The sequence below is a fragment of the Sinocyclocheilus rhinocerous genome, unplaced genomic scaffold (assembly GCF_001515625.1).
Source record: "Sinocyclocheilus rhinocerous isolate Xijiao unplaced genomic scaffold, SAMN03320098_v1.1 scaffold1311, whole genome shotgun sequence".
Lineage (NCBI taxonomy): Eukaryota > Metazoa > Chordata > Actinopteri > Cypriniformes > Cyprinidae > Sinocyclocheilus > Sinocyclocheilus rhinocerous.
Window position 1 is genome coordinate 62,562 of NW_015637852.1, and position 27,503 is coordinate 90,064.

Below are 27,503 nucleotides of genomic sequence, written 5' to 3' on the forward strand. Positions count from 1 at the left end.
ACAAATTATATATATTTTTTTAAATGTTGGTAACTAAACAGTTTCAGTTCCTATTGACTTTCATTGTGTGGACAAAAATACAATGGAAGTCACTGTTTGGTTCTCAACATTATTCAAAGTATCTACTTTCATATTCTGCAGAAGGAAGTCTGTCATACAGGTTTGGAATGACGAGGGTGAATCATTTTTTTAGGTGAACTACCCTTTTAGTCTAAAGTATTGGCTCGCGGCATTGCATTCGCTCAATTGCGTAGATGCCATGAATGAGAGAAACCGCTCAAGTTGAAGAGAAATGTAGCAGCTGATATTTTAAACACAATTAGCGGTCTGTCATTCATTTTCAATATACTATCACACAAACAATCATACCCAATGCACAGTTATTGATTAAAAGCATGGCACGTACATCCAACATGTACAAATTGATAAAAGAAAACAAAAAAGAAATTTGTGTGCGTAAATCTTTAAAAGAATCACCAACTTCTACTGGTGAGATTATGAATGCAAAACAAACATCAAGTGTTTCATTTCCACAAACATAAGAGCAGCAAAGCAAGCAAGCATGTACGTTACACCCACATACCTTGCTAACATGCCCACATTGAATGAACAATGATACAGTCTCCATAGAGTGATAGTTATATCTGAATTATTCACATGTGCCTCTTTTGTCTGTACATTTACTTACAAATATGATATATCAAATAAGGACCCTGCGAACAGCTTTGGTTCTACTCCGATTCGCTCCGACCCACGTCTATTAAACTTAAATCTTTTAAAAGACGATATCAATGTAAAACTCAATCCTGAGTGCCAAAGCTGCTGTACTTTAGCACAAAACTTCTGTAAGGAACTGGTTTTTATATTACAAATTATACATCTGCTTAAGCGGTCCCTCCCTTTTGATTCCTCTGGGTCTGAAAGTGGCCCCATAAGTGGCAAAGGCACTGGACAGATGAGGACAGCCGTTCTGGCCAGGTTAATTTAGTGTTCCCTCTATCTGATTGGCAGCATCGAGTGACCACCGTGACATGCTGTTCCTCAGTGGTCCCTGCAGTTTCTGCGTCCGCCCTCGGCTGGCCTCTCCTGGTTGCTCATGTTTCCTGGGGAGAGGTCAGGGCGAGCGGGGTGCAGAGGGCTGCAGGGGACGGGGTTAAGAGGGAGGGAGATCAGCCCTGGAGATCCTCATAGCAACTGTCACACACTCGGACAGCCTTCTTGGAGGAGGGTGTCATGGCACTGCTGGCGGAGCACTCCGCACAGAAGATGTTGCCGCAGTGTCGACAGTGGTGCTGGGGGAAAAGAGAGACACAAGGGTCATGATTCAGGTCAGGTGGGTAAAGCCGGGCTCACACTACAAAATTTTTAGCCCGATTTAGCCCCGATTTCCCCCTCCCAAGAATCATAGCAAAAATCTTGCAGAGCACCTCGATCGGTTTCGATGTTCTGCGCGGATTATCTGGTAATGTGAGGCATTCACCAATCGAATCTTGCACCTCCCGATCTGCTCGCACACAAATCGGGGCCGCCCCGATCATATCAAACATGTTTGATATTTAGGATCTAAATCGGGATGATGATGGCTATATCATTACGTCAGTACTTTCACAATAGCTAATGCGCGACCGCAAAACAGCTGCTGTATGGCTCCGTTGGATAGTGGAGACGGAGGAAACTGCTTCTTGACGTTTTGTAGTAACACGACTGTCTGTATAATGTGTAACATATGTACACATAATATGTAATATATGTAAACATCATTGAAATATCAGTGACGACCTGCTGCGTGACATCATGTGAGGCGCTCCCTCTGGTATGATAATCTTAATAATATCTTGTAGTGTGTGATGCACCAGGATTTTCAAATCTTGTAGTGTGTGCATGTTTAAGATTAGAGGGAAGATAATATGCAAAGATTCTCCTTATGTGTGTGCTGCAAATAGATTTCATAATCGGTTAAAATTTTAAAACTCCTGTAGTGTGAGCCCGGTTTAAGTTAGGTTAATGCAACACTGATCAAAAATGGAATGGACATGACATACTTAGATGCTGGGATTTTTAGGGCTGGGTATTGGCACTGATTCGATTCTAAAGATTTGATTCACACTCCCATTTGGTTCATTTGGAGAAATTCAGATATTTCTGGCTCAAACTATGGTGTAACATTTGATGTACATTTTGGAAACTTTATTTATACATCTTAAGTGTTTCCATCCATGTACTTTTATGTAAATGCCTAAATGTAGCTAAAAATGTCTCACATAAATGACTAGGCAGGATGGGCAGCACACTACAAATAATGGAGAAAAAAAAACATGTTTTTTTATTATACATTATATTATATATTATATTATATTATACTTGTAGCTTATCACCTGCCTTGCAGGTTATGCATTTATTTAAATAAATATATTAATAATAATAATAATAATAATAAAATGTTCAATAATAATAATAATAATAATAATATAATTATTATTGCTGTTGTATAATAATTATATTATTATTATTATTATTATCATGAAGCATTATTGGTAATAATAATAATAATAATATAATATATAAATAATAATATTGGTATAATTATTAAACAACAACAACAATAATAAATGCACGTTAGGTATTTATTTAAATAAATAATTATTATTAATAATAAAATAATAATTATTATTTTTGCTGTTTCATTGCCAATGACTTCCTGAGAACATAAAAAAAACGCTTTTGTTGGTGGAACGTGCTTTGATGCACCATGTCATGTGATCACAGCCCTTTGAACGCAGGAGCGCGGGGATCAATAGGTTAGATCATTAACACTGTATTGATCTCATACTTTGATCCATTTGAGCGGCTGCATCATCAAATAAGAATGTGAGCATGTGTGTATGCGTGATGCAGACCTTTCTGACAGTGACAGAGAAGCCTTTCCCACAAGCCATACAGTTCTGCACCTCGTGATCTTCCGCCCACTTTCGCGTGAGGGACTGTGACTGTTTTATCTGGAACAGGAAAAAGGAGCCACATTTGACTAAAAACTGAAGTTTCCTTAGCTAGAGACGCAAAACAACACCAAAACTGAATTGTAAGGTCAGTAATTTCAGTCTAGGGTTGGCGTCAGTCTGACCTGTAAGGACTGGTTCTCCCGGCCAAGCTCCTGCATGGCGGCTGTAGTGTCATCCAACTTCCTGCGCATCTCCACTAACTTAGCCTGAAGCTTCTCGATCTCACCCTCACCCTGGACACACCTGGAAAAGGATCAAATTGAAAGTGATCATCACTTTTTCGCTGTGTATTTATGCCGAAAAAGTATCTAGAGCAGTCAAACCTCTCCAGCAGTGCACGCCTCTCATCCTGGTTGTTCTGGACGGTGGCCTCCAACACGGCGATCTCCCCTCTCAGCTCATCCGTCTGTTTCTCCAGCTCACCCACCCGTCTCTGGCTGCTCTGCCACTCTCGCTTCAGCGTCGCCATGTTCTCGTTCAGTGCCGCCACCTGCATAGACATCTTCACTTCCGCCTCTTCCCTCTGCTTCTCCACCTCATCTTTAGCCTTCACTTCTGATGCCTGAGAAAGAAGATAATATAACTTTTCTGTGGAAAATTAAGAAAGCATTTTTGCTACAGTATATAAGTCAGCAATAGAGGTTACTTGCTAAGGATTAATAATAATATTATTACAGTAATAATAATTAAATCAATGAAGTTGGTATTATAAGTACCAGTTGCTGTTGTAGTTTGTCCGTCTCAGATTTGAGCTGCTGCTGTTTTTGTTTGATGGAGTCTCTGGTCTTCTGATGCTCTCTCTGTTCCTGCTCCAGAGATGCTTGAGCTGCCTCCACCTTCCCTTGCAGCTCCACCTTCTGCTGGATCAACAGCTGCTTCGCTGCCTGGAGCTCCTTCAGCTCCTGCAAGAGACACATAGACAATTCTGTCAGTTATAAACAATGTTGGATGTTAACATGTAACACTATGGATACAATTCAAAAGTCATCAAAATACTTAAGGCAGTGGAGAATGAAAAAAAATGACATGCCATTTAAAGGTACAACATGTTTTTTGTTCAGTATCAGAGTTTCCACAATAATATTAAGCAGCACGTTTTTAACATTGAGAATATGAAATGTTTCTTGAGAACCAAATCTGCATTTCAGATTGATTTCTGAAGGATCATGTGACACTGACTGACTGGAGTAATGGCTGCTGAAAAGTAGCTTTGCCAGAGGAATAAATTAGATTTTAAAATATATGTAAAAAAAAAAAAAAACTTTAATGTAAAACTGTCAATTGTAATACTATTTCACACAATGTTACAGATTTTTCTTTACTTTTGATCAAATAAATGGAGCCTTGAACCCCAAACATTTGAACAGTAGTGTAGAGTCTCATACGAAAGCAAAATGTTTCAGTTACAAAAAACAAAAATATTAGTCTGTCATAACTACTTTGAGCAACTGAAAATATACAAAAATAGGTTAGTAAAATAAACTAAGTACTTTGGCTGGACATTAAAAAGTATTAATAATAAGTCTCATCATGGGGTTCCCTATCATGGGGTGACTCCGCTTAGAATAAAGCAGCTGTTTTTAGGACACTGATAGGATTCATTCAAAGTACTAACATTTTGTGAGAAAAATTAATTTTTAATTGTAGATATTTTACAGTGAAACAACATATAGTGCACCTTTAAGTAGCAGATTTTAAGGCTGCTATGATTCATAAAAGTGATTTGGGGTCAGAGGTGATCAGTCTGACCTTCTCATTCTTCTCGGCCAGAGCTTTAAGATCAGCAGACTGTTTGTTTTTGTCCTTCTCCAGAGCGCTCTGGCACTCTTTGAGCTCCTCGCATTGAGCCTTCTCCTTCTTCAGCTGCTCCTCAGTTTGTTCCTGAAACAAAAGACACAGTCAGCTGAACAACTCCATTCTCCATGTCTGTGATGGCAAGCAAATTAAAGTTATAACAATTCCTGCTCACAATAGAAGGTTGTATTGTAATCTCACTGTGTTTGGAACAGAGTCTTTATTTATCGCCACACAATCGAGCCAAGTGGCATTTGTTTCCGTAACCTTCACACCACAGGAAAATCTGTGGTTCAAAGACTTGCTTGAGGGCACAACGGTGATATCTCAAAAATGTGCAGCATATTTTGTTACCTGTTGTTTCTGGAGCTTCTGTAGAGCCTCCACCTGCTTTTTGATCTTCTCGTCTCTCTTGCTGAGGTCTTTCTCCAGCTCTGTGCAGGCCGTCTTTAGCTCCTGGATCTGGGTTTCGTGAGCACTAAGCTGGTTTCTGTTGGCCACCAGCTCCTCCTGAGCTAGAACCAGCTTCTCCTCACACACCTAAATGACAAATAATAAGATAATAATCAGATACTGCACGGAATCATTTATTAAGATGTGCTCATACTTTATAAAACAGACCTTGAGGTCCTGGCGTACAGCAGAGAGCTCAGACTCTTTGCCGTAGTAATCAGACTGAAGGGTGGCGAGACTTTCTTTGGTGCTGTCACTGGTCTTCTGCAGCTCTGCACAGCGATTCTTCTCGGAGTTGAGATCTTTAGACAATGTCGTCACCTGCTCCTTCAGCTTTGCCTCCTCTTCAGTCTGAAACACAATTCAATTGATTCACACAAAGTTCAGTCATAATGTCCAACAACATGGCAGGGACTCATCCTTAACCTCCTACCAAATGTATGACTTTCTTCTGTAGAACACAAAAGAAGATATTTTAAAGAGAATGTTGGTTCTCATTGACTTCTCACTGAAAAACAAGTGGGAACCAAAACTGTTTGGTTATCAACTATTCTTCAAAATATCTTCTTTTATCTTCCACAGTATAAAATACAATGGAACCCAATGGAAATCAAAACCATTTGGTTACCAACATTCTTTAAAATATCTTCTGTTATGTTTCACAGAACTAAGAAAATCATACAGGGTTGAAACAACATGAGGGAGAGTAAATAATGACAGAATGTTCATTTTTGGGTGGACTATCCCTTTAAGTACAGAAAATAAATCAGTCAATTTGGGTATGCTATGAGTACATTTAAGTGCCTTTTATGACACATAGGTGTGTAAGGAAACTCTACATGCCTTTTTAGTGAGGGAAGTCTGCAGCTCGGACACTTGCGCCTTAAATTTCTTCACTTCCTGGCTTAAGGACCCCTGAGTAGTCTTCAGCTCTGCCTGTAGCTGCTGTACACTATTTCCTTTCTCTTTCAGCGTATCTTGATGCCGTTTCAGTTGAGTGTTCAGTGCAGTCAGCTGAGATTGAAGCCCCTTTTCTGCCTAAAAGATTCAACATAATTGCAAAATATCAAGATTGCTCTAATATGAGGTTACATAAAGGTCATAATCAATGCTTTCTTGAAATATAAATGGAGTTATAATGCACAATCTTACCTCTATTGATTTCTCCAGCTGACCTTTGACACGGCTGAGCTCTTTAGAAGTGGTCTCTGTGTTTTTCTGAAGCTCTTGCTGTGCTTTCTGATAAAACTTTTCCTACAAATTAGAGAAAGCTTGATATTTAAATTTCTGTGAAAAGGTTTGCATGAAAAAAGTGTGCTTGCACTGAACTACTTTTAAATAATAGCAAATGATTTGATAGTTTTTATGTCGTACTATGAATTACATTTTTTTATACATACACAAGTATCCAAATATTTTTTGGGGCCAAACTTCTCACCTTCTCCTCCAAAGTGGCATTGCTGCTCTTCTTCTCTGCCTCCAATTGAGTCTGGCTCTCTTTTAGAGCTTTAGAAGCTTTGCTCAGAGCCTCTTTCACCATTGCCATTTCTTTAGTCAGAGCTTCCTTCTCCTCCAGAGTTTTCTTAAGATCTGCACTCAGACCCTGACCTTTCTTGTCCAGCTCTGCTTGCCGCTTCTGACCCTCCTGAGACAGTTTATCCAGGCTGGCCTGCAGGGTTACACGCTTCTGCTCTGCCTTCTCCAGCTGTTGTTTTGTTTGGGAGAGGGCTGACGTTTTCTTCTTCAACTCCTCTTGCTGGGTGGCAGCTCTGAGACAGAAAGGAACGGAAAGATCGACAAGTCATACCTGTGATCTATACTAATTAGATTCGAAGTTCGGGGTTGGTTACATTTTTGATGTTTTTGAAAGTCACCAAGCTCACCAAGGCTAAATTTATTTTATCAAACATACAGTAAAAATTATTTTGGGAAATGTTACTACAATTTTAAATCATAGTTTTTCATTTTAATATATTTTAATATCAGGAAACATTTATTTTTATTATCAGTGTTGAAAACAGTTGTGCAGCTTAATATCTTTGTGAAAAACATTATTTACTTTTTCAGGATCCTTTGATGAATCAAAAGAAAAGCTTTTAGTTGAAACAGATTTTTTTTGTATTATGTGTCTTTACTGTCACTTTTGATCAGTGTAATGCATCCTGTATAAAAAGTATTCATTTATTTAAAAAAAAATACTGACCTCAAACTGTTATATTAGTAAACTCTTAAAATTAAGCATTTACACATATCATTTGTACAATCTTTTTTTCAGAGAAATTAATAAACTAAGATGTATTTTACTTAAATACTTAAATCAGATTAAGGAAATAAGCCCAGATTGGAAAAAAATTTAAAACATTTCTTTCTTTAACATTGTACATTTTTCCATATGAGGTACCTACTCTTGTTTCTCAGAGTCTAAAAGATGGTTCAGCTCTTTTGTCTTCATCTCCAGCTCACTGATTTGCTTCTTCAGCATCTGCTGCTCCTTCTGAGCCTGTTCCCTTCCAGAGCGGAGTTCAGTTAACTCTACCTCTACTTTCTATATAAGACAAAAACACACACAGAAAAAACATCTGATCACAGATATTTCAATGCATAATACAATGCATATTGAAAAATTTAATTAAGACAATGGCATGTAGCTTTCAAGTATTTCTCAATCAAATAAACACTGCAATTATTTCCAAGTAATTATAATTAGGTAAATAGTCAATAAAAACCAGCAAAGAAATAATTCAAGACCACTTTCTTATCAATACAGTCGTTTGATATCTGTAACAATCACAACAGGCCTGTAACATTTTCAAAATGAAGTCACGATGACGAAGCAGAAATGTGCTGCAGTGACGGTGACCTTGGTCTGGGTCTCCAGTGTCTCTATCCTCTGCTCTGCAATCCGCAGTTTGTCTCTGCTGTCCTTCAGACTGGTCTCCAGCTGAGAGCATTGCTCCTGCTTCTCCTGCAGCCTGTGGCCCTGCTCCTCCAGCTGAGCCTGCACTTTACTCAACTCCTGCAGAAACACACACACACAAACACAAAAACAACAACTTTGAACTTACAACAAAATTACATTCTTATATTGGACTGATATAAATACACTAGGTTCAAATGGTGTCAAAGCAATAGTACATACTTGTTGCTTATCTTGCAATGCATTCTGGGCAGTCTCTAGGTGGTTCTCCAAGTCTGCTCTCTGGGCATTTTTTGCTGCTTCAGCAGACAACAGCATCTCAGTCTTGGCTTTTAGCTAAAAGACAAAAAAGTAATATATAAACTTTACTAGTATTTTTTTAAATACTTAATTTGGTGACAATAATTAAATATGAATAAACTTATTCATATTTTAACACATCTATAAACCATTAGGCTGGAATAAATACAATTTAAAAGCACTATAATGTCACTTTGTATTAAAGGAATTGTTCATAGAAAACGTTAGGTTAATTGCGTAACCCCGGTTCTCTGAGAACAGAGCAAGGTATCTCACTATAGGAACGCCCCCAGGCATGATAGCCTATGGAAGCACCAATTACACCACGTCTGTCCGAAGGACGGACCAATCACAGCTCATGAAAAGGAGCCCACCCTCTCCCTATATATACAGCTATGATCCCCGAAACGGCATTCTTGTTCTCTTCCCCGTGAAGACTTTCCTTCAGCACCTAGGCTGCGCTGCTTTCAGTTCGTAGACGTACCGTCAAGTTGACATGGACGAATGCAGTGTAGTCAAAAAGAAAAGAGAAAATCTGTTGCAGATTTTCTGCTCGTTACTGAGCTTCTTTGCTTTGCTGTAATTAGCCGTGTTTCCTATCCTAGCTAATGCCTTAACGCTATCTAAGGCTAGGGGATATTTGACTCACGAACCGGGGTTACGCAAGTAACCTAACGTTCTCTTTCAAACAATCGCTTGGTATCCCACTATGGGAATGATATAGCCAACTCCCGTAACCCATGCTTTCCGAAGCCGCCGAACCGACTCAAAAAGGAAGAAAGACAACCTTTCAATTCTCCAAAGTGCCAACTTTAAGAACAGCATGAGCCAATGAAGGTGCAGTGACATCAAGACGGTAAAATCTGATAAATGTATGCGGGGAAGTCCAACTTGCCGCCGCACAAATATCTCCTACCGAAATCCCCTTGAACAACGCCCATGAGGTAGCAATACCTCGTGTAGAATGGGCCCTAAGGCCCTCTGGGGAATGAAGACCCATAGATGTATAGGCTATTTCAATAGCCTCCACCATCCAGTGGGAGAGGCGCTGTGAGGAGATCGGCTTACCCCTTACAATGAGTGGCCCATGAAACGAATAACTGATCATCTTTTCTGAAGGATCGTGTCTCGTTTACATAATAGCGTAACGCTTGTACAGGACACAAAGTGAGCAATTTCCTCTCCTCTGAAGAAGAAAATGGAGGAGGGTAAAAAGCACGCAACTCCAAAGCTGAGCAGTTATAAACTGAATCACTGACTTTGGGAATGAAAGCAGGGTTTGGCAGCAGCGTAACTTTGCGGTCATCTGGACCGAGCTGAAATGCGCGGTGCTCCAGACAGTCAGCATGCGTGCTAGATTGTGCAGTTGCAACGAATGCGTTCCCCCTTGGCGATTGATATATGCCACCACCGTCGTGTTGTCTGTCCTCCTGACTAGAACAGGTAAACTTTCCAAGAATGGGCGAAAATGCTTCAGGGCTAGAAAGACTGCCATTAACTCCAGCATGTTTATGTGAAGTCTGCAAAGCTGAGGCGTCCAACAACCGTTTACCGAGCTGCCCTGAAAAACAGCTCCCCATCCCATCAGGGATGCGTCCATTGTCACTACTTTTCTCAGAGACACGCCCCCCAGCAGAACCCCCTGTCCGGAATACACAGGGGTTTTTCCACTGATGAAGAGCCATCACGCACTCCTTGGTAATTCTCACTCTGCGTGAGAGGTGCCGACGAGGACAAAGATGCCTCGCCGCTACCCAACGCTGGAAGTCCCTCATTTTTAGCAAGCCCAGTGGGACCACGGACAGTGCCGAAGCCATCATGCCCATAAGGCGGAGACAGTTCCTGAACAAGACCAGGTTATCCACACGAAACTGGGCTAGGCACTGATAAAACGCCGTCACCCTTCTCTCCAAGAGCATAGCGCGGTATACCACCGAGTCTATTTGCAAGACTAATTACTCTATCTCCTGGGACGGAATCAGCTGGCTTTTGGCATAGTTGATCCTGAACCCCAGATTCGTGAGATGAGACGTGAGCATCTCTGTGTCCCGCTCCACGCGGTCCCGCGAATGAGCACATATCAGATGGTCGTCCAAATAAGCCGATATTCTGAGACCCTTGTGTCTCAGCGGAGATAATGCTGCCTCTATGCACTGGCTGAACACGCGCGGAGCTAGGCTGAGCCTGAATGGGAGAGTAACAAATTCGTACACTTCGTTCTGAAAGGAAAAAAATATATATATTTCCTGTGCGCAGGTTAGATGCTTATATGAAAGTAAGCATCCTTGAGATTGACCGCAGCAAACCAATCGCCCCGGCGGATTGAACAAGTGAAAGCCCAGACTGTGAGCATCCTGAATTTGAACTTCCTTAAGTGCTTGTTTAGAGCACGCAGGTCCAGTATCGGCCGCAAACCCCCATCTTTCCTTGGAATTAGAAAATAAGGGGAGTAAAAGCCCCTCTGAGTTTCCCCCACTGGAACTTGTCTTCAAGAGGGAGGATATTTCTGCTTCCAAAACCCGAGCTGAATCCCCATTTGCTAAAGAAGCTATAACCTCGTTGAAAGGAGGTGGTTTTACAGCTAACTGAAGCCTGTAACCCTTGGTTACAGTCGCGAGGACCCACGGACGCGCAGAACACTCTCTCCACTTCTCCTGATGAAGAGCCAGAGGGTTCTGTTGAACCGATTCCATAGATGGGAGTGATGGTGCCATCTAGTGGACAGAGAAAAACGGCCAGGATCTGTGTGGCTCAGAGACAGAATTATCTCTCGGTTCTTTGATATTATTATGTTTTTGTCTCCCTGCGCCCTCGGCACTGATCCTGGATGCAACAGAGGATTTTTTATTTGCTTTGAACCCAGGGCTTGAAGTGCTTTGTTACAATACACTTGAGAACTTGTGCTTGAACTCAGCATACCTCTTTTGGTGGCTGCGTTCTCCGCACTCGAACTTGTGGAATTGCTGTCAGCAATCCACGGAACATTGTGTGTTGAGGGGAAGCTGAACTGGCCTGAACAAAATTTTGAACCATTTCTCCGCCCAAACTCCACATCCTTCGCTTCTTTGCGGGTGGGGGAACAAACTTGGTGGACTCGGGAGAGGAATCCCTTTTCTTTTTGTTGGAAGGGTTAGCGGACCTGGACTTTGCAGCCGCTGCCGCGAATGACTGCTTTCCCCATGGCTTAGCGTTCGGAGCAGCAGGGGGGCAGGCCGCCTGCTCTGCACTCTGGGGTTTTGCAGTTCTGGACGCATTTAAAAATCTCCTGTTCTGCGTTGGAGGAACAGGCCGAGGGGGAACAGGAGGATGGGATGCTCTTTTACGTGGGAGACAGATGTCAAACGCCTCTCCTTCCTTCTTCTTGAGCTCGCACCTCTGTCTCATCACCGCAACAGCCGGGCGAACAGCCAGCTCGAATCTAAGGGAGTGTCGAGAATTTCACACCAATTTCTCTCTGTACCCAATGCTCGAGAGATTTAGCCACAACGACCTCTCGCTTGCAATGGCGAGAGCCATGGTACGGCCGCAGCTTTGCACCACACCACGTGAGGTGCGTAGATTGAGATCCGTTATGTTGCAGATCTCCTCCCAGACCGTCGGGTTCGGATTACCGGCGTCCAGCTGCGTACCCAGCTCCTCCAATAATTCGGCTTGATAAGGCATCAACAATGAAGTGACGTTAAGTGCCCTCACCGCTAGTGCTGACTAGTGGTCGGCCGATATATCACCAAGGCCGATATATCGGCATTTTTTTAAATATCTGCGTCGGCCGATAAGTTTTCCTGTTTGGCCGATGCGTTCGAGGCGGGACTTTTATTTTGACGGCGCTCAGTGCTCACATTCTCCCTCTTGTTCGCTGTTGTCCTTAACAGTTCTGTCTAAATACGGATAGAAGTCTGTCTAATAATCAGATAGACATAATAATCAGAATGGTTAAACAAAGAAATTAAAATGTATACAAAAAGTCTTATTTTTTAAATTAATTTTCAAATTATTTCAAATTTCTTAAATATTAATTAAAATAAATAAAATTATATCGTCTTTATATCGGCCACCCTGCTTTCCAAGATATCGGCATCGGCTGTCAAAAAACCAATATCGGTCGACCACTAGTGCTGACGACTTATACATTTTCTGGTACACGGAAGCGGTGAAGCGTTCCATTTTCCCAGGGAGGGAGGGAGGGGCTGGCCGATGAGAGAGTGCTCCGCCTGTTCGGAAGCAGGTGGTGAGCCACTGACTGCTCGACCGTGGGAGGGTTAGAGAGCCCAAGCCCCTCCATCTCACTCACATTGAGACACGAGTAACCCTTGACGGGCACACGATAAGAAAAGGGTTTATCCAATGAACGCTTCATCTCTGCTATACACACCGGCACAGCGGGAAACAGTTGTTTCGCCGGGGGAAGGCGGGAAGGGAGCCTTTTCCCGTCATAGATATCCCGTTTAACTCCCGGATCCCCGGGAGCTGCAGCACGAGTTCTGTCTAAATACGGATAGAAGTCTGTCTAATAATCAGATAGACATAATAATCAGAATGGTTAAACAAAGAAATTAAAATGTATACAAAAAGTCTTATAACGACAGCTTTTATATTATTAGTAATAGAAAGGCAAACATTATAATACTTTCTTGTTTGCTGTCAGCATTCAGCAAATACGCATTTATATCATTTAAACAAATCTTTGAATGTCTAATAAACATCCAATTTCAAAAACCTTGCAAACTTAGTCGGATCCAGTTGTGAGATCTTGTGAAGTGTGTATGTGTATCCTGCATGATCGCGTGTTCTCTGTGTGACGGTCGGTCTGTGCGAATTGAATGCTGACAGGAGGAGAGTTCGGCTTCACTGGAGACGTGCGATCGACAAAATTTAAACTCGTGATTTTAAATTATGCTGCACTTTATGCATTTTCCGAAAAGGGTTTATCCAATGAACGCTTCATCTCTGCTATACACACCGGCACAGCGGGAAACAGTTGTTTCGCCGGGGGAAGGCGGGAAGGGAGCCTTTTCCCGTCATAGATATCCCGTTTAACTCCCGGATCCCCGGGAGCTGCAGCACGTTTACAGACCTTGACTAGGTCGCAATCAGCACCGTCGATGCCACATCGCCACTCTGCGCGCTCACGGGCCTGGACACTTGGGCTGCAGACTGGATAGCATCATCCGGCTCCTTTCGGAGGAGGTGAGCTAGCATCTCTTCATCTTTCTCCTCATCTCCCTTGACCTCATCGCCATCCGCAAGCAAATGCTGGTCGAAAAGCAGTGCAAACTCAGGGGACTCCAAATCCATAATATCCCCCCACGAAGAAAGATCACGTGGGGGAGAGGGTTGGGCCCCCTTTGCCAAAGGAGGGACCGCGGAGAGAACCGAATCGTCTTTGGAAGATGCTGCCACTCGAAGCCTTCTCACCCCATAGTGAGATACCGAGCGATTGTTTGAAAGAGAACTGGTTTAGAATGAGATGGGGGTGAATAAATTGTTTAATTGTTTTACTATTGTTTTTATTGTTATGTCAATGCGGTTAATCGTGATTAATCACATCCAAATATATATATATATATACACTCACTGGCCACTTTATTAGGTACAGCTTGCTAGTACCGGGTTGGACCCCCTTTTGCCTTCAGAACTGCCTTAATTCTTCGTGGCATAGATTCAACAAGGTGTTGGAAACATTCCTCAGAGATTTTGGTTGGTATTGACATGATAGCATCACGCAGTTGCTGCAGATTTGTAGAAGTGATAAGGAAATAACGCGAAAACCCGTGTGCGTCAGACCGGAGTTCTCGAGCGAGACAGGAATTATTTAAAAAATATATATATATAGCCGGCAAATTGTCTGTGAGCTGATTTCCAGCTACAAGGAGAAAAAGAAAAACAGATTATGCAGGAGGGAGATGCAGGGAACAGGGATTGGGTGTTCTGCAAAGAGGTAAATAAGAGTTGGAGGTAAATAATTTTGCAGTAACTGTAATGCTGATGTTGTGGCTGGGCAAGCAAATGTTTGTGCTTGTTTCTGTATGATATAATTCTTCATATATCTATTAAAATACTGATATTCTGGTCTATAACTCCTTCCCGAATTTCCCTCTGCCCTGTATCTTGGTCACCACTAATATACTATTATATTATTTATTAATATATTTGAATTCTCTTTTAATTCTATATTTTCCATATCCATTCTATTTTTGTTTAAGTTTTAGTCATTTTGCTTTGTGCTTTTGTCATTGTTATTAGTTATATTAGTTTGTATATATATAATATTTATTTATAAATGTTTTTATGCGTTTCATCTGTTATTAAGAAACTATTCTTAAAGGTGCAGTAGGGGATCTTGGAAAATGCTAACTTTAGCCTGATAGCACTGAAAACGAACGTCCCACCCTCACTGCAAATCGCCGTCCAAAGCCACGCCCCCTGAACGCATGAACGCACACAGATCAGATGATCAGAGACAACATTACTACAATACATCATGTGTTATTCACCAGTGAGAAAACTTTATAGTACAGTTAGTAAAAGTACTACAATACCAGGAAGGAAGATCAGGTTGTTGATGTTTGCCTGCCATTCTCGCTCTGTCTGCACAGCGTATGTGAACGCGCTGATGACGTATCCTGTCTACGCGAACAGGGTGCGCAGAGGTATGCAAATAAATATGCTGACAGGCAGGTAGGAAAGTCAATCAAAACGCTCGGAACGAGCATTTTGATTGGACCAACATTTCTTGGTCCTATGCCTTCCACAGAATATATAAATACAGATAAATACGTTTAGACCACTTAACATTGATTGCTATCGGGATGTGAAGAGACTTTCAACCAGCATAACAAAAAAATTTTCTGAAGACAATCACCTATTGCACCTTTAATTGTTTTTAAGTAAACAATAACAACTGGACAGAAATAGACATAATAGACATCATTTCACGATTGCATTAATTATTATTTGAAATAATTATGAATAATCACAGCACAAGTACCTGTGTGTCTAGCTGGGCAATCTTCTCTTTGCTCTCTGTGAACTGTGTGGTAAGCTCAGAGATGGTGGTCTCTAGGCTCTGGCAGCGGTCTTGCGCTGAACGCAGGTGGGTCTTCTGCTCCTGCACCTGCTCGTGAAGGTTGTCCTGAGCCTGTTTGTGGCTTTCAGACTGGTTCTTGAGCTTGTCGGTAAGCTGCGTAATCTGAATGAACACATAGGTGGAAAACTAGAATGAGCATCTGCCCTGTTCAAAGAGTAGGATTGTGCAGTCACACTAGTGCAGTGTCCAGTACCTGTTCCTGTAATGAGTGATTTTTCTCTTTTAGTTGGTTCAGCACAGCTGCCTCTCCTTCACCGGCCTGGATCTTAGCACACAGATCTTCTCTCTCTGCCTCCAGCTGGCTCACGCTGTCCTTGCTCTTCTGCAGCAGAGCTTCAAGATTCTGGATCTTCTGGTCCTTGTCCCCAATCTGACGCAACACCTGCTCCAAGTCATTCTGCATAGGTCAAGGGAACATGTATGTGTCACGGTTTCCACAAAAATATTAAGCAGCACAATTATTAAGCATTTTCAATTATGCTAAATAATGATTGAAAACCAAATCAGCATATTAGAATGATTTCTGAAGGATCATGTGACACTGAAGACTGGAGTAAAGGCTGCTAAAAATACAGCTTTGCCATCACAGAAACAAATTACATTTGAAACTATATTAAAATAGAAAACAGTTACTTTAAATTGTAATCATAATTTACAATATTCTTGTTTTTACTATATTTATTTTCCTGCATGGTAAAGCAAATATTGCTTTTTATAGAAACATCCACTGATGGAACTCTTAACGAGATGTAACAGTTATATTTACCTGTGCTTCTCTAAGTTTGCCATTAGTGCTCTGTTGAAGTGTTTGTAGTTCTTGGTACTGCTGTTTGGATTTGTCCAGCTGATGCTGCAGGTCAGTAGACTTGGTAGAGCTCTCCTTTAACTACACACACATAATCACAGATATGCACAGTCACAGAGAGAAAGAGAGACAAGTGCAGTGGTTGAAAGTGAAAACAAGACACTCAAGTCCACCATTGTAATAATTATTTGGTCTGGGTTTTGCATGTAAACACACATTATCAATTAACACGCTGACTACTGCAGTAATTATTCTTAGTGCGCTTTACTGTATTCACGTGATCCAAGTCTTCCAGCTTGTATGTGCAGTGCTGTGAAATTTGTACTAATCAGCTGTTATTTGTCTTTACCTGTTCCTCCAAGCGGGAGAGTTTAAGCTGCAGGTCTGCCACCTGCTGCTCCCGATCTTTGAGTTTGTCTCCTGACAGCTGTCTCTGCTCTTTCAGCCGGCCCTGCAGCTCCCCCAACTGACGCTCGGTTTCCAGCAGCTTCGCGTGCAGCTAGAGAGGATGGAAGTATGAGAGCATGATTATAATACAAGTTCAAATGTGTAATGGATCAATGGGTTTGATTCAGGATGGGTGGATTTGATTCAGAAAATTTTGATTCTGGATGAATTTGATTATTATTGTAAATAAAAAGATAGAATTGCATGGATGAATGGATGGATGGGTTTGATTGACTCTAAACAAACGAATGTGATTCTGAACTTTAGGATGCATGGATTTGATTCTGATTTTAATTGGATGAATTTAATTTTGAACAAAGGAGTGGATGGATTTGATTATGAACTAAAGGATGGTCAGATTTGATTCTGATTCTCACTTGATGAAACTGATTCTGAACTAAAGGATGGTCAGATTTGATTCGGATTTTAACTTGATGAAATTGATTCTGAACAGATTTGATTCTGATTCTAACCTGATGAATTTGATTATGAACTAAAGGATGGTCAGATTTGATTCTGATTCTAACTTGATGAAACTGATTCTGAAGTAAAGGATGGTCAGATTTGATTCTTATTCTAACTTGATGAATTTGATTCTGAACTAAAGGGTGGATGAATTTGACTCTGAACTAAAAGATGGATGGAATTGATTCTGATTCTAACTGGATGGATTGTTGTTATAATATTGTGCATTTTTTTACTGACCTGGCTGATCTCACTTTGCTGCTGCAGGCCCTGGTTTTCTTTATCTTCTCTCTGCTGTTGAAGTTGCTTCCTCTCTGCCTTCAACTCCTGGTGGTTCTTCTCCAGCTCACCGAGTTCCCGTCTTAGTAGTGCAGCCTCCTCCCCACGTTCGGTCAATTCAGCCTGGGCCCGACTCAGAGCTGTCTCTCCCGATGACACCCGGGCTTGGCTCTCCTGGAGCTCCAGGTCTTTCTGGTGCAGACTAGCCTGAAGACTCTTCTTAGAGGCCTGCTCCTGATCCAGACGCTCCTCGAGTTCCTGACTCTCCTTCTCCTTACGAGATAACTTCTCTGACAAAAGCTGAGGAGTGGCAGAATAATTAGACCAACTCACTCATACAAAACTTATACATTATGGTGGTAAAAATTCTAAAGCTGATGACATGAAGATCATAAAACACAGACATTAGGAAAGACTACTTCAGTGTTGCACAACATCTAACTTAGTACATTTCTAAAGAAAAAAAAGGGCATTCAGGCAGAATTATGAAAAACAACTGACACTGAGGCATTCAAGAGGAGAAATTGTTACCTCCAGTTTACGAATCTCCAAGAGCAAGCAAAGCAAGTGCAGAGTTATGTGAAGAGTGAACGAGGGAGAAGCGCACACAAACAATAGACCAGTGAGGTGAGACAGGACACACAGTACAGAGACAGAGGTGCCAATACACTGCGTCTACAGGTTATGACAAGTACTTTAGGGCAAAACACTGGCTGTGTTTCAAACCCTGTTGAGCTGCCTACCTAGAAGGCACTTTTAGGCATGCTTCTAATGATAAAAATAGTAAATATACATTGTTCAAAAAATTCAGTTTTACCATCACAGGAAAAAATTACAGTATAAAATGTATTAAAAAAAAATTTTATTATAATTTTTTTTTTTATTGCAATAATATTTCACAATATTAATGTTTTACTGTATTTTTGATCAAATGAATGCATCCTTGGTGAGCACAGGAGACTTTTGAAAAGTAGTATGACTTTTTTGTTTAGTGCTAAAAAGTATTGAAAGAAAACGGCTAGTTCAGAATAAAGTAGTTCACACACTTTGTGTGTGATTCATGTGAGGAACAACTTTTGTTGGTCTGGAAATGACCTAGGACTTAAAGACTGTGACTATACTTTCATCCTTCACCGTGTCATTTATGTCTACATTAATTTTAATCTGCCATCTACTCTGGCCAAAGTATGATAATTTTGCACACGGCAAAACAAGAGAGCAAGAAAACAATAATTTCATTGCATACATTATGCAGAACATTACATTATGGTGGTAAAAATTCTAAAGCTGATGACATGAAGATCATAAAACACAGACATTAGGAAAGACTACTTCAGTGTTGCACAACATCTAACTTAGTACATTTCTAAAGAAAAAAAAGGGCATTCAGGCAGAATTATGAAAAACAACTGACACTGAGGCATTCAAGAGGAGAAATTGTTACCTCCAGTTTACGAATCTCCAAGAGCAAGCAAAGCAAGTGCAGAGTTATGTGAAGAGTGAACGAGGGAGAAGCGCACACAAACAATAGACCAGTGAGGTGAGACAGGACACACAGTACAGAGACAGAGGTGCCAATACACTGCGTCTACAGGTTATGACAAGTACTTTAGGGCAAAACACTGGCTGTGTTTCAAACCCTGTTGAGCTGCCTACCTAGAAGGCACTTTTAGGCATGCTTCTAATGATAAAAATAGTAAATATACATTGTTCAAAAAATTCAGTTTTACCATCACAGGAAAAAATTACAGTATAAAATGTATTAAAAAAAAATGTTTATTATAATTTTTTTTTTATTGCAATAATATTTCACAATATTCATGTTTTACTGTATTTTTGATCAAATGAATGCATCCTTGGTGAGCACAGGAGACTTTTGAAAAGTAGTATGACTTTTTTGTTTAGTGCTAAAAAGTATTGAAAGAAAACGGCTAGTTCAGAATAAAGTAGTTCACACACTTTGTGTGTGATTCATGTGAGGAACAACTCAGTTAGTAGGCTGCATATTATTGCTTAACTAGACAGCTCTCTAGGGCCTAAAACAGACACTCTATAATCTAATGGATCTATGGAGGCATGTAAAGAATGATGTCAGCAACCTTAACATTTCCATATACCGTCACTAGATGGCAGCCTTTGTATTAGGTAAACCAACTACAGTAAAACCAAAATATCTGAAAAAAAGTACACTCAAGTGAACTGTTTGTAATAATCTATGAACCAGAACAATTCTGCGTTTGTGGGACCTTATATAATAAAAAGCAATTTTTAGGTCAGAAGTGCAGGCGATTACAGGCATGTTTACAGGAAACACTCAGAGGTGGGAGGCCTGCCAGTGAGTTAATGGTTAACCTCAGGAATCTGTTAGAGAGGACAGTCAGTGTGACCCTTAGATGTTTAGCAAACACTTTCGGATACAACATTACGATTGGAACTTACAGTACGAAATAGCTTGCAAGTTTTAATGGCTTCACAGTTTTTGGGTAAATCACCAAACCAGCCATTTGCAGTCGTTCATAATCTCGGTTTACTGCAATGGGCAAAGTGACGTCACTGTTGCACCCATTCAAAGGTCAGCTGCTTGTCGCTATCTCAAAATGACCTTTCATTATCCCTGCCTTCACGAGCTATTGATTCTGGCATGAGTCTCCATATTTGTCCGCTTCTATCAATACTTACATTTTCCGAATAAACAGCAGAGATCGACTATTTATAAAGCAAAGCATCATGGTAACTCTCCTTATGTTAGTTATACAGTGCAGACAAGGTCACAGCAGGTTTGAGCTCACCTCTGAGGTAGTGAAGTTGGCCTGCAGTTGTTCGTATTGGCTCTTGAGGCGCTCGGACTCCTCCTCCCTCTCACGGGTCATGTTGTCCATTAGCGTCTGCACCTGCACCAGCTCTTTCTTCAACACCTCCACGTCTTCCACTCCAGGCCTCTGGAGCTGGAAAAGAGCCAGTGACAGCCAGGATTAAGCCGAGAGAGGTTGATGAGGTATGGGCAGCAGCAGATGAGAGGATGCATGCAAACACATTGATTATCACGAGACAATAAATGTGACATTACCAGCTCTGCTGCCAGTTTCTCCTTCTCCTGTTTCTCTTTCTGCAGATCTTGGTTTAGATTGGCCAGCCTTTGCTCCAATGCTTCTCTCATGCTTTTCTCCTCATCATAACGAGATTTGATGTCTGGGATATGAAACACATGCTCATTTAAAGCTACTTTTTTATTTTATTTTATTTTTCATTTTTTTAGAACGAATCTTAATCAGATCTTTTTTTTTAATAATGTTAAGTATAGAAACAAACATTTTAACACTCTAAAGATCGCATAAATATAAAATGCAGGAACTTTCCTGCAAAGCTTACCAACTATCTCAGTTGCAAGCTGAGCAGCTTTCTGTTCAAACAAGTCTTTCATCTGTTTGATGTTGAATTTCTCGGTCTCAGATTCATTAAGCCTCATCTCGAGCTCTGAGAAGAAATAAATACTGAATGCAAAATCACAAAAAGAAAGATTATGCTTTAAAACAAAACATTTAAACGCATGTACAAGATTCAATACAAGATACAGCATTTGCACTGCAAACAATTTTGATATATCCCTTAATTTTTTTTTAAGAAATTAAAATGTTGTTACAGTATATATACATTTAAAAACTGCAATATCCTGTGCTAATTTGGTAATCAATGTAATGCCACTGAGCTATTGATTGCGCTTAACTTGTATTGAACCCAGTACATTCCTTTAAAGAATGAAATTAACACTACTCAACTAACCTGATTTTTCACTAGTACCATCACTCTGTGGGCCCTAAAATCAATACACATCCCACAATTCAATTAGAGAACACAGCAAACATTCCTTCAGTAATCAATAGACATCATGAAAAATGTGAACTTTTCTTTATTCATCTTTGATCTCTGTTTGAACAACCAAGCATTTCAAATGATTTACTTTGTTAGTTGCTAGTTGTCCTTGTACTTTGTCTAATTCTTTTTTCAATTCCTCAGAAAACCAGCGTTCCTCCTGAAAACGCACACCAAAATTGCACATCATCAATTTTAAACCCAATACACATATCCACTGGAAATTATATTATTGAGTAATGGTGCTATGAGTAATGCACATTTCATGCATACTAAGGCTGATAAGATAAAAGAAGGGTGGGAGTCAAAGGCAGAATACCTTCAGTGAAGCTTGTAAATCTTGGACTTCCTGTCGAAGAAGGGATAGATCCTCCCTTAACAAGAAAAACACAAGCCTTTATTATACTGTATATATTTCATATTAATGACTAACTATATGAATTTCATTCTTTCTGTATTGCTTAAGTCTTAGTATAGTTCCCTTTAAGATTAAATAGATTGCTAGATTATCTGGCTGAGTGACTGAGTTTCTCTGACAGGAAAGGGAGCAAGAAGGGTTTAATATTACAGAAGCCCACCTGCCAGGGCTGAAGGGGGACGGCTGGCCTCCTGGCTCATGGAACACCTCATAATGTTTGAAGAGCTCCTCAGCAGAGTTATGTGACTTCATACACTGGGGACAAATGAAGCCCTGTTGACAAACAAATTAACACCACAATGAAATCAGGTGAAGTTACGAAACAGCAAAGAACACGTAACTTAACATCATCGTACATCAGTTACTATAAAGAGAGTTAAAGGGAGAGTTCATCCAAAATTGTATATCCTTTGATCCAAACTCATTTCTTCTGATGAACACAAAAGGAGATGTTCATGCTACTCTTTACTATATTAAGGAGACATTCTCAAGAATGAATTTTTGCATTTTAAAACGAAAGAAACTACTAAAAATACTTCTTGTGTGCCTTATTTTTAGAAAGTTGAATCATGTGCAAGACACTGGAAAATATGTTGGCCTAGCATGTTTATATAGAAAAATGAGGGGGGGAAAATGCTTTCTTTGTGAACGGTCCCGAAGAAAGTAGCTAAATGGTGACCAAAAATATCTTAAAGGGGTCATATGATGCGATTTCAATTTTTCCTTTCTCTTTGGAGTGTTACAAGCTCTTGGTGCAGTTCACCCAAAAATGAACACTCTGTCATCATTTCCTAATGTTGTTCCAAATCCATAAAACTTTGCTTAGTCTTTAATACACAAATTAAGATATTTTTAATGAAACCTAAAAGGTTTCTGTCCATCCATCCATCCAAGTTCAGGTAACCAACGTTTTAAGGATCCAAAAGGCACTGTAAAACAAATCCATATGAATCAAGCGGTTTAGTCCAAGTCTTAATTTAGTCTTTAATTTAGACTTTCATTCACATACTGTATAAACACACATACAGCTAATTATATTTGGTAAACACAAAAGCCTGTTCGTTTACCTGGACTTTCATTGGAGGGACAGAAACCGCTCTCATGTTTCATTTAAATTTCTTAATTTGTGTTTAGGAGATTAACCTCTTATGGGTTTGCGACAACATGAGAATGAGTACATGACGACAGAATTTTCATTTTTTGGGTGAACTATCTTTTTAAATTTGTACAATTTGAATATGCACATATTCAGATTTGGCACGCTGTGGTTGATTACAAGACACGCGATAACCACTAACATTAAGCATCTGATAAAAACCTTGTATGCAAGTGTTCCTTATGAGAATATATAGACACACATGAATGAGATTTGAGATCTGCAATGGTGACAACAACTTAAATTTCAGTCTGTTCCTCACATAAAGGACTTCAGAAGACTTGACTCATATAGACTAATTTTATGGTGTTTTTTGTCATTTCTAAAGCTTGATGGCAACTGGTCACCATTCACTTTCATTTTATGGAAAAGAGCAGCACGAACATTTTGATAAACTTCTAATTTTAATAGCAAAACTACAGTTTTAGAAAAAAAAAATGATGACAGAACTTTCATTTCTGGGTGAACTATCCCTAAAACAGGCTTGAATACAACACACTGATATCATTTCAACAAATGAAAGTGAAAGACTTTAAGGCAATGAGGCATTTAGCCAGTAATATAGTAGGGTTATAAATTGAATTCGGCTTACCTCTGAGGACTCGTTATTCATATCAGCAGACGGCTGCTCAGACTCCGAGCTCTGGGAGCCTCCTTTCCCAGGAGTCTATTTCCACAAAGATACAGACAGAGAAAGCAGAGAAAGGAAGAATTTGAGTCAGATGTCAGCTGTGATAGAATTCATCTCATTACATCACACTATTCTGGTCTGGCTCAGCTGATCAGGTATCTGGGAAGCCGATCAAGACTGAGTGCTGGTTTGGCCTGCTCACTGCATGTCATTCACAAGGTGTAAAAGCAAAGATCACTTTGTTCGCTTCTTGGGATGTGCTCGGCACTGCTGTCATTCATGCGAGGACATGCATCAGGCTGAAACAAAATACTCAGCAAGAGGGGCGTTTAGCATTTCCCTCGGTCTTGGCAACGAGAGCGGTATGATGTCAAACAATACTGTTTTCTAACATTGATATGCCCTTGACATTTCATATGTGTCTACTGTCAGATCACAAGATGTCACAGTGGTTGGAAACTGCTCTTTAATCACAGTTAGATCTCACTCTCAGCTTCCCTGTCACTTGTGAAAGAGAATAACTTTGACACCTCACAACATAACACTGGCCTGATTCAAAAAAATCATTCTTCTATGTTAAAAAGTCCAAATATGCAGCTTTCCCTATGCAAAAAAGCAGCATGTTAAATAAGCAGGATGTTTAAGACCTCAAAGACTGACTTGGTATTAAAGACAGGAGTTGGGTGACCGTGAATCTCATGAAAACTTGGCAAAAAATATTCACATCACACCTCAAAACAAAAAGGAAAAAGAACATTTATTTTGCATAATTTTATTTTTATATAACCTACTATTAAGAACCTTGGAATTTTGGGTTTAATTTGTTTTATTATTTTCAGGATAATAATTTGTAACATTTTATCCCCCAATTCTCGTTATTGTCTTTTTTTCTTTTTTTTTTTACTTTATTACAGAACAATTACTGAATAGAAAAGTTATTTAAAATTCAAATATTATTTCTGTATTTTTTAATCAAATAGATGCAGCATAAGATACCTTTTTCAAAAACATTAAAACACTGTAGTTTATACACACCACAGCACATGCTTTTATTTTTATCATTTGTCCAAATAAATAAATAAATAACAGTTACATTACCATGGTGGATTGCACAAAACGTTACGTTGCCTGGTGCTGGACCAAAAAACTATTGTAAATCTTTTAGCTAATGTTACATGGCATAATTGAACACGTTTTTCTTGTTATGGTAGAACCAGAAGATAAACATTCAATGATTCAATGAATTGCTGAATGCTGCCAGCACTCAGTGCTAAATGGACATAACTGCACATCACCTTCCATGCATGACAACTGACAATCATTAAGATCAGAGCTTACAGGAATATTAAGCAGAAATTATGGATTCCTGGGCTGTCAGCTGCTGCTTTAAAAAGGGAAGGCTGTATGACTATAGCAAGAGGATCCGACACATCAGACGTTTCAATTAATGGAGACATCATCTAGTGTGAGTCACAGAACACTGCAAAATACATACACACCAGCTATTTCAACAGAACACATCTTTTGGACAAAATTAACAAAGCTGACACCTTGTCGTTGCTTGTTGTTAATCATAAAACGACTTATTAATAAGTAATTGTGCAAAGCTATGTAGCCCGCTAACAAGCTAACAACTCAGTCTCCATGTCAACATTTACGCAGAATGACATTATCAGGATCTTTACTGTTCCTCAAGAACAAAACAGGTCTTCTTCACTCGCGCTTTGAGACTGTCCTCAAGAAACCACAAGCGAAAAGTCATTTTTAATCAATCTTGCACAAGGCCATCGTTCAGTGTCAGGCCCGACGAGCTACAAATCACATGCAACTGAATGAGTGTCTGTGAGGATTTCACTCACCATCTGTAATATTCTTCTTAACATTTTGGTCCTTTCTCTGGCTAGAACTAGGAAAATCTTAAAAGTTTTGTGCTAATGAGGGTGTGTTTTAATATTTTGTTGTTGACACCTGCAGACACACACTGCCACTTCTGTACAAGCCCACCCGTTTTCCGATAAGTCCCGCCCTTCACCGAATCATTGTTTGCCATGATTGGACGGCTTGCATGAGGGGCTTCTAAGATGCCCAATCGTAGGCTGTCTGTAAGGAGCGTCCACCAATCATTAGAACGAGAGATTAGGTCAAAGGCGGGACTTGTCGGAATGGAGCCCAACAGTGACCGCCCACTTTTCAGTGCCCTTGATTCCGGAAGTATTTTCCCATTCATTTTTTTTCACTCAAGATAAAAAAAATCCACAGTAAAATGTTCAATATCTTAACATTTTATCCCCCAATTCTCGTTATTGTCTTTTTTTCTTTTTTTTTTTACTTTATTACAGAACAAATACTGTTTTACGCTGATTTAAATTTAACTAACTTTGAAATAAAGGCAGTGCAGCAAATATACAAAGATTTTAGATGTATAAATACTTATATGATAAAATACAGTGTTTAATATATATATTTTTTGCAATAAAAATTAAATACACTATATAAGTTTGTTAATACTTTCAGGATTGCAAGGCTGCATTAAATTGATCAAAACTGACAAAGACATTGATACTGTTACAAGAGATTTCTATTTAACTGCATCAAAGAATACTAAAAAAAATATAATAATATATATATATATTATTAAAAATAACCAATCATTAGAACGAGAGATTAGGTCAAAGGCGGGACTTGTCGGAATGGAGCCCAACAGTGACCGCCCACTTTTCAGTGCCCTTGATTCCGGAAGTATTTTCCCATTCATTTTTTTTCACTCAAGATAAAAAAAATCCACAGTAAAATGTTCAATATCTTAAACAAAGCCATCCGGCTGAGAAATTGTTTAAAACATTACAAATATTATTTTAAAGCAAACATATATTTGAAAACCGGAGTACCCGATGTAAGGTATTAGGCCATGAACTACGCATCCCATGAAGCATTTCGAATGACGTAAAATAAAAAAATTTTAAGTGCAGAAATAGTTAAACCCAGAGCCATAGAAAGAGAGAGTTGCGTCAACGGAAGTCCAAAACGCTCGATCGTCACGTGATTCACGTAGACCTCAAATAGTTCCAGGAAGTTCATAGCGGTCTCACTTTGGTCCATCTGCATCCTTTGCAATATATCTAAGTCTATCACTAAAATCAATAATCAATAAATCACTTTTAAATTACACAACGATGGATGAAACTGCATGAAGAGAATGAATAACATCCCGTAAATCTACTAATTAAGTGAGGAATAATCTAATAATCATCTGTTTTAATGCACAGGGTAATTTGATTAGCTGTGCTGATAATATACAATTTTGTTCTATAAATGTCATACCTTTCAAAAGTTCATCAGAGCGTTCTCTTCTGCTGCATCTCTACGGCGCTGATAGTATGAGCGCTAACTTCCGGGAACTATTGAGCGGCTCCACGATCCGCCATTGCTGTAAAAAAAAACTGGTCCATTGGCGTGAACGGAGTTGTCACAACTCTCTCTCTCTACAGCTCTGGTTAAACCGAAAAAGAAAAAGAAAAAAGTTACACCGGTATACATGTTGTTTGAGAATATGGGTCGCCTGACTCGATTTTATTTAGATATTTGTATATGTTTGTATACTGATGTATACAAAAAATATGCTGCTCTGTTGATGCATTTTGATAGGGGTTCCCAAACCATTTCAAGCACTTTTACCCGACTAGAGAGGTATAATCAATCTCGAGACCCTTAAAAACGTTTTAGACAGATATATGATGGGGAAAATGCATTAGTTTTACATTTTTAAATTTCTCCACTCAGGGAAGATGGGAAATCAGCTAAGAACACCCAACCATCTTAGTCTGGTTTAATGTTTTTCCCCCCAGCAGATTTAAAGTAAGGATAAAGATGTTTACATTTGGA

At 39.7% G+C, this 27,503-nt stretch overlaps 1 protein-coding gene across 1 annotated transcript; it reads right to left on the reverse strand.

Annotated features, from left to right (window-relative positions):
- Nucleotides 1–40: 40 nt before the first annotated feature.
- On the reverse strand, nucleotides 41–25,616 carry LOC107749303 (early endosome antigen 1-like). The gene is made up of 29 exons (XM_016564416.1): nucleotides 25,481–25,616; nucleotides 23,583–23,657; nucleotides 21,995–22,107; nucleotides 21,736–21,790; nucleotides 21,505–21,576; nucleotides 21,327–21,360; nucleotides 20,916–21,020; nucleotides 20,614–20,735; nucleotides 20,336–20,491; nucleotides 18,991–19,005; nucleotides 17,508–17,846; nucleotides 16,705–16,854; nucleotides 16,317–16,436; nucleotides 15,744–15,947; nucleotides 15,452–15,652; nucleotides 8,386–8,499; nucleotides 8,107–8,262; nucleotides 7,652–7,791; nucleotides 6,685–7,015; nucleotides 6,399–6,500; nucleotides 6,090–6,284; nucleotides 5,415–5,597; nucleotides 5,148–5,333; nucleotides 4,749–4,880; nucleotides 3,716–3,901; nucleotides 3,323–3,561; nucleotides 3,122–3,242; nucleotides 2,898–2,996; nucleotides 41–1,292 (listed from the first exon to the last, which is right to left on the reverse strand). The coding sequence occupies exons 1-29, from the start codon at nucleotides 25,502–25,504 to the stop codon at nucleotides 1,170–1,172; spliced, it is 4,092 nt and encodes a 1,363-aa protein (XP_016419902.1). The 5' UTR covers nucleotides 25,505–25,616; the 3' UTR covers nucleotides 41–1,169.
- Nucleotides 25,617–27,503: the final 1,887 nt, after the last annotated feature.

Excerpts from the sequence above, each read along its gene's own strand:
- LOC107749303 (XM_016564416.1), bottom strand. The coding sequence starts at position 25,504 with ATGTTAAGAAGAATATTACAGATG. Across the intron at positions 20,736-20,915 it reads GCTTGCAACTGAGATAGTTG|ACATCAAATCTCGTTATGAT; the intron begins GTAAGCTTTGCA and ends TTCATATCCCAG. Across the intron at positions 15,653-15,743 it reads ATCACTCATTACAGGAACAG|ATTACGCAGCTTACCGACAA; the intron begins GTACTGGACACT and ends GTGTTCATTCAG.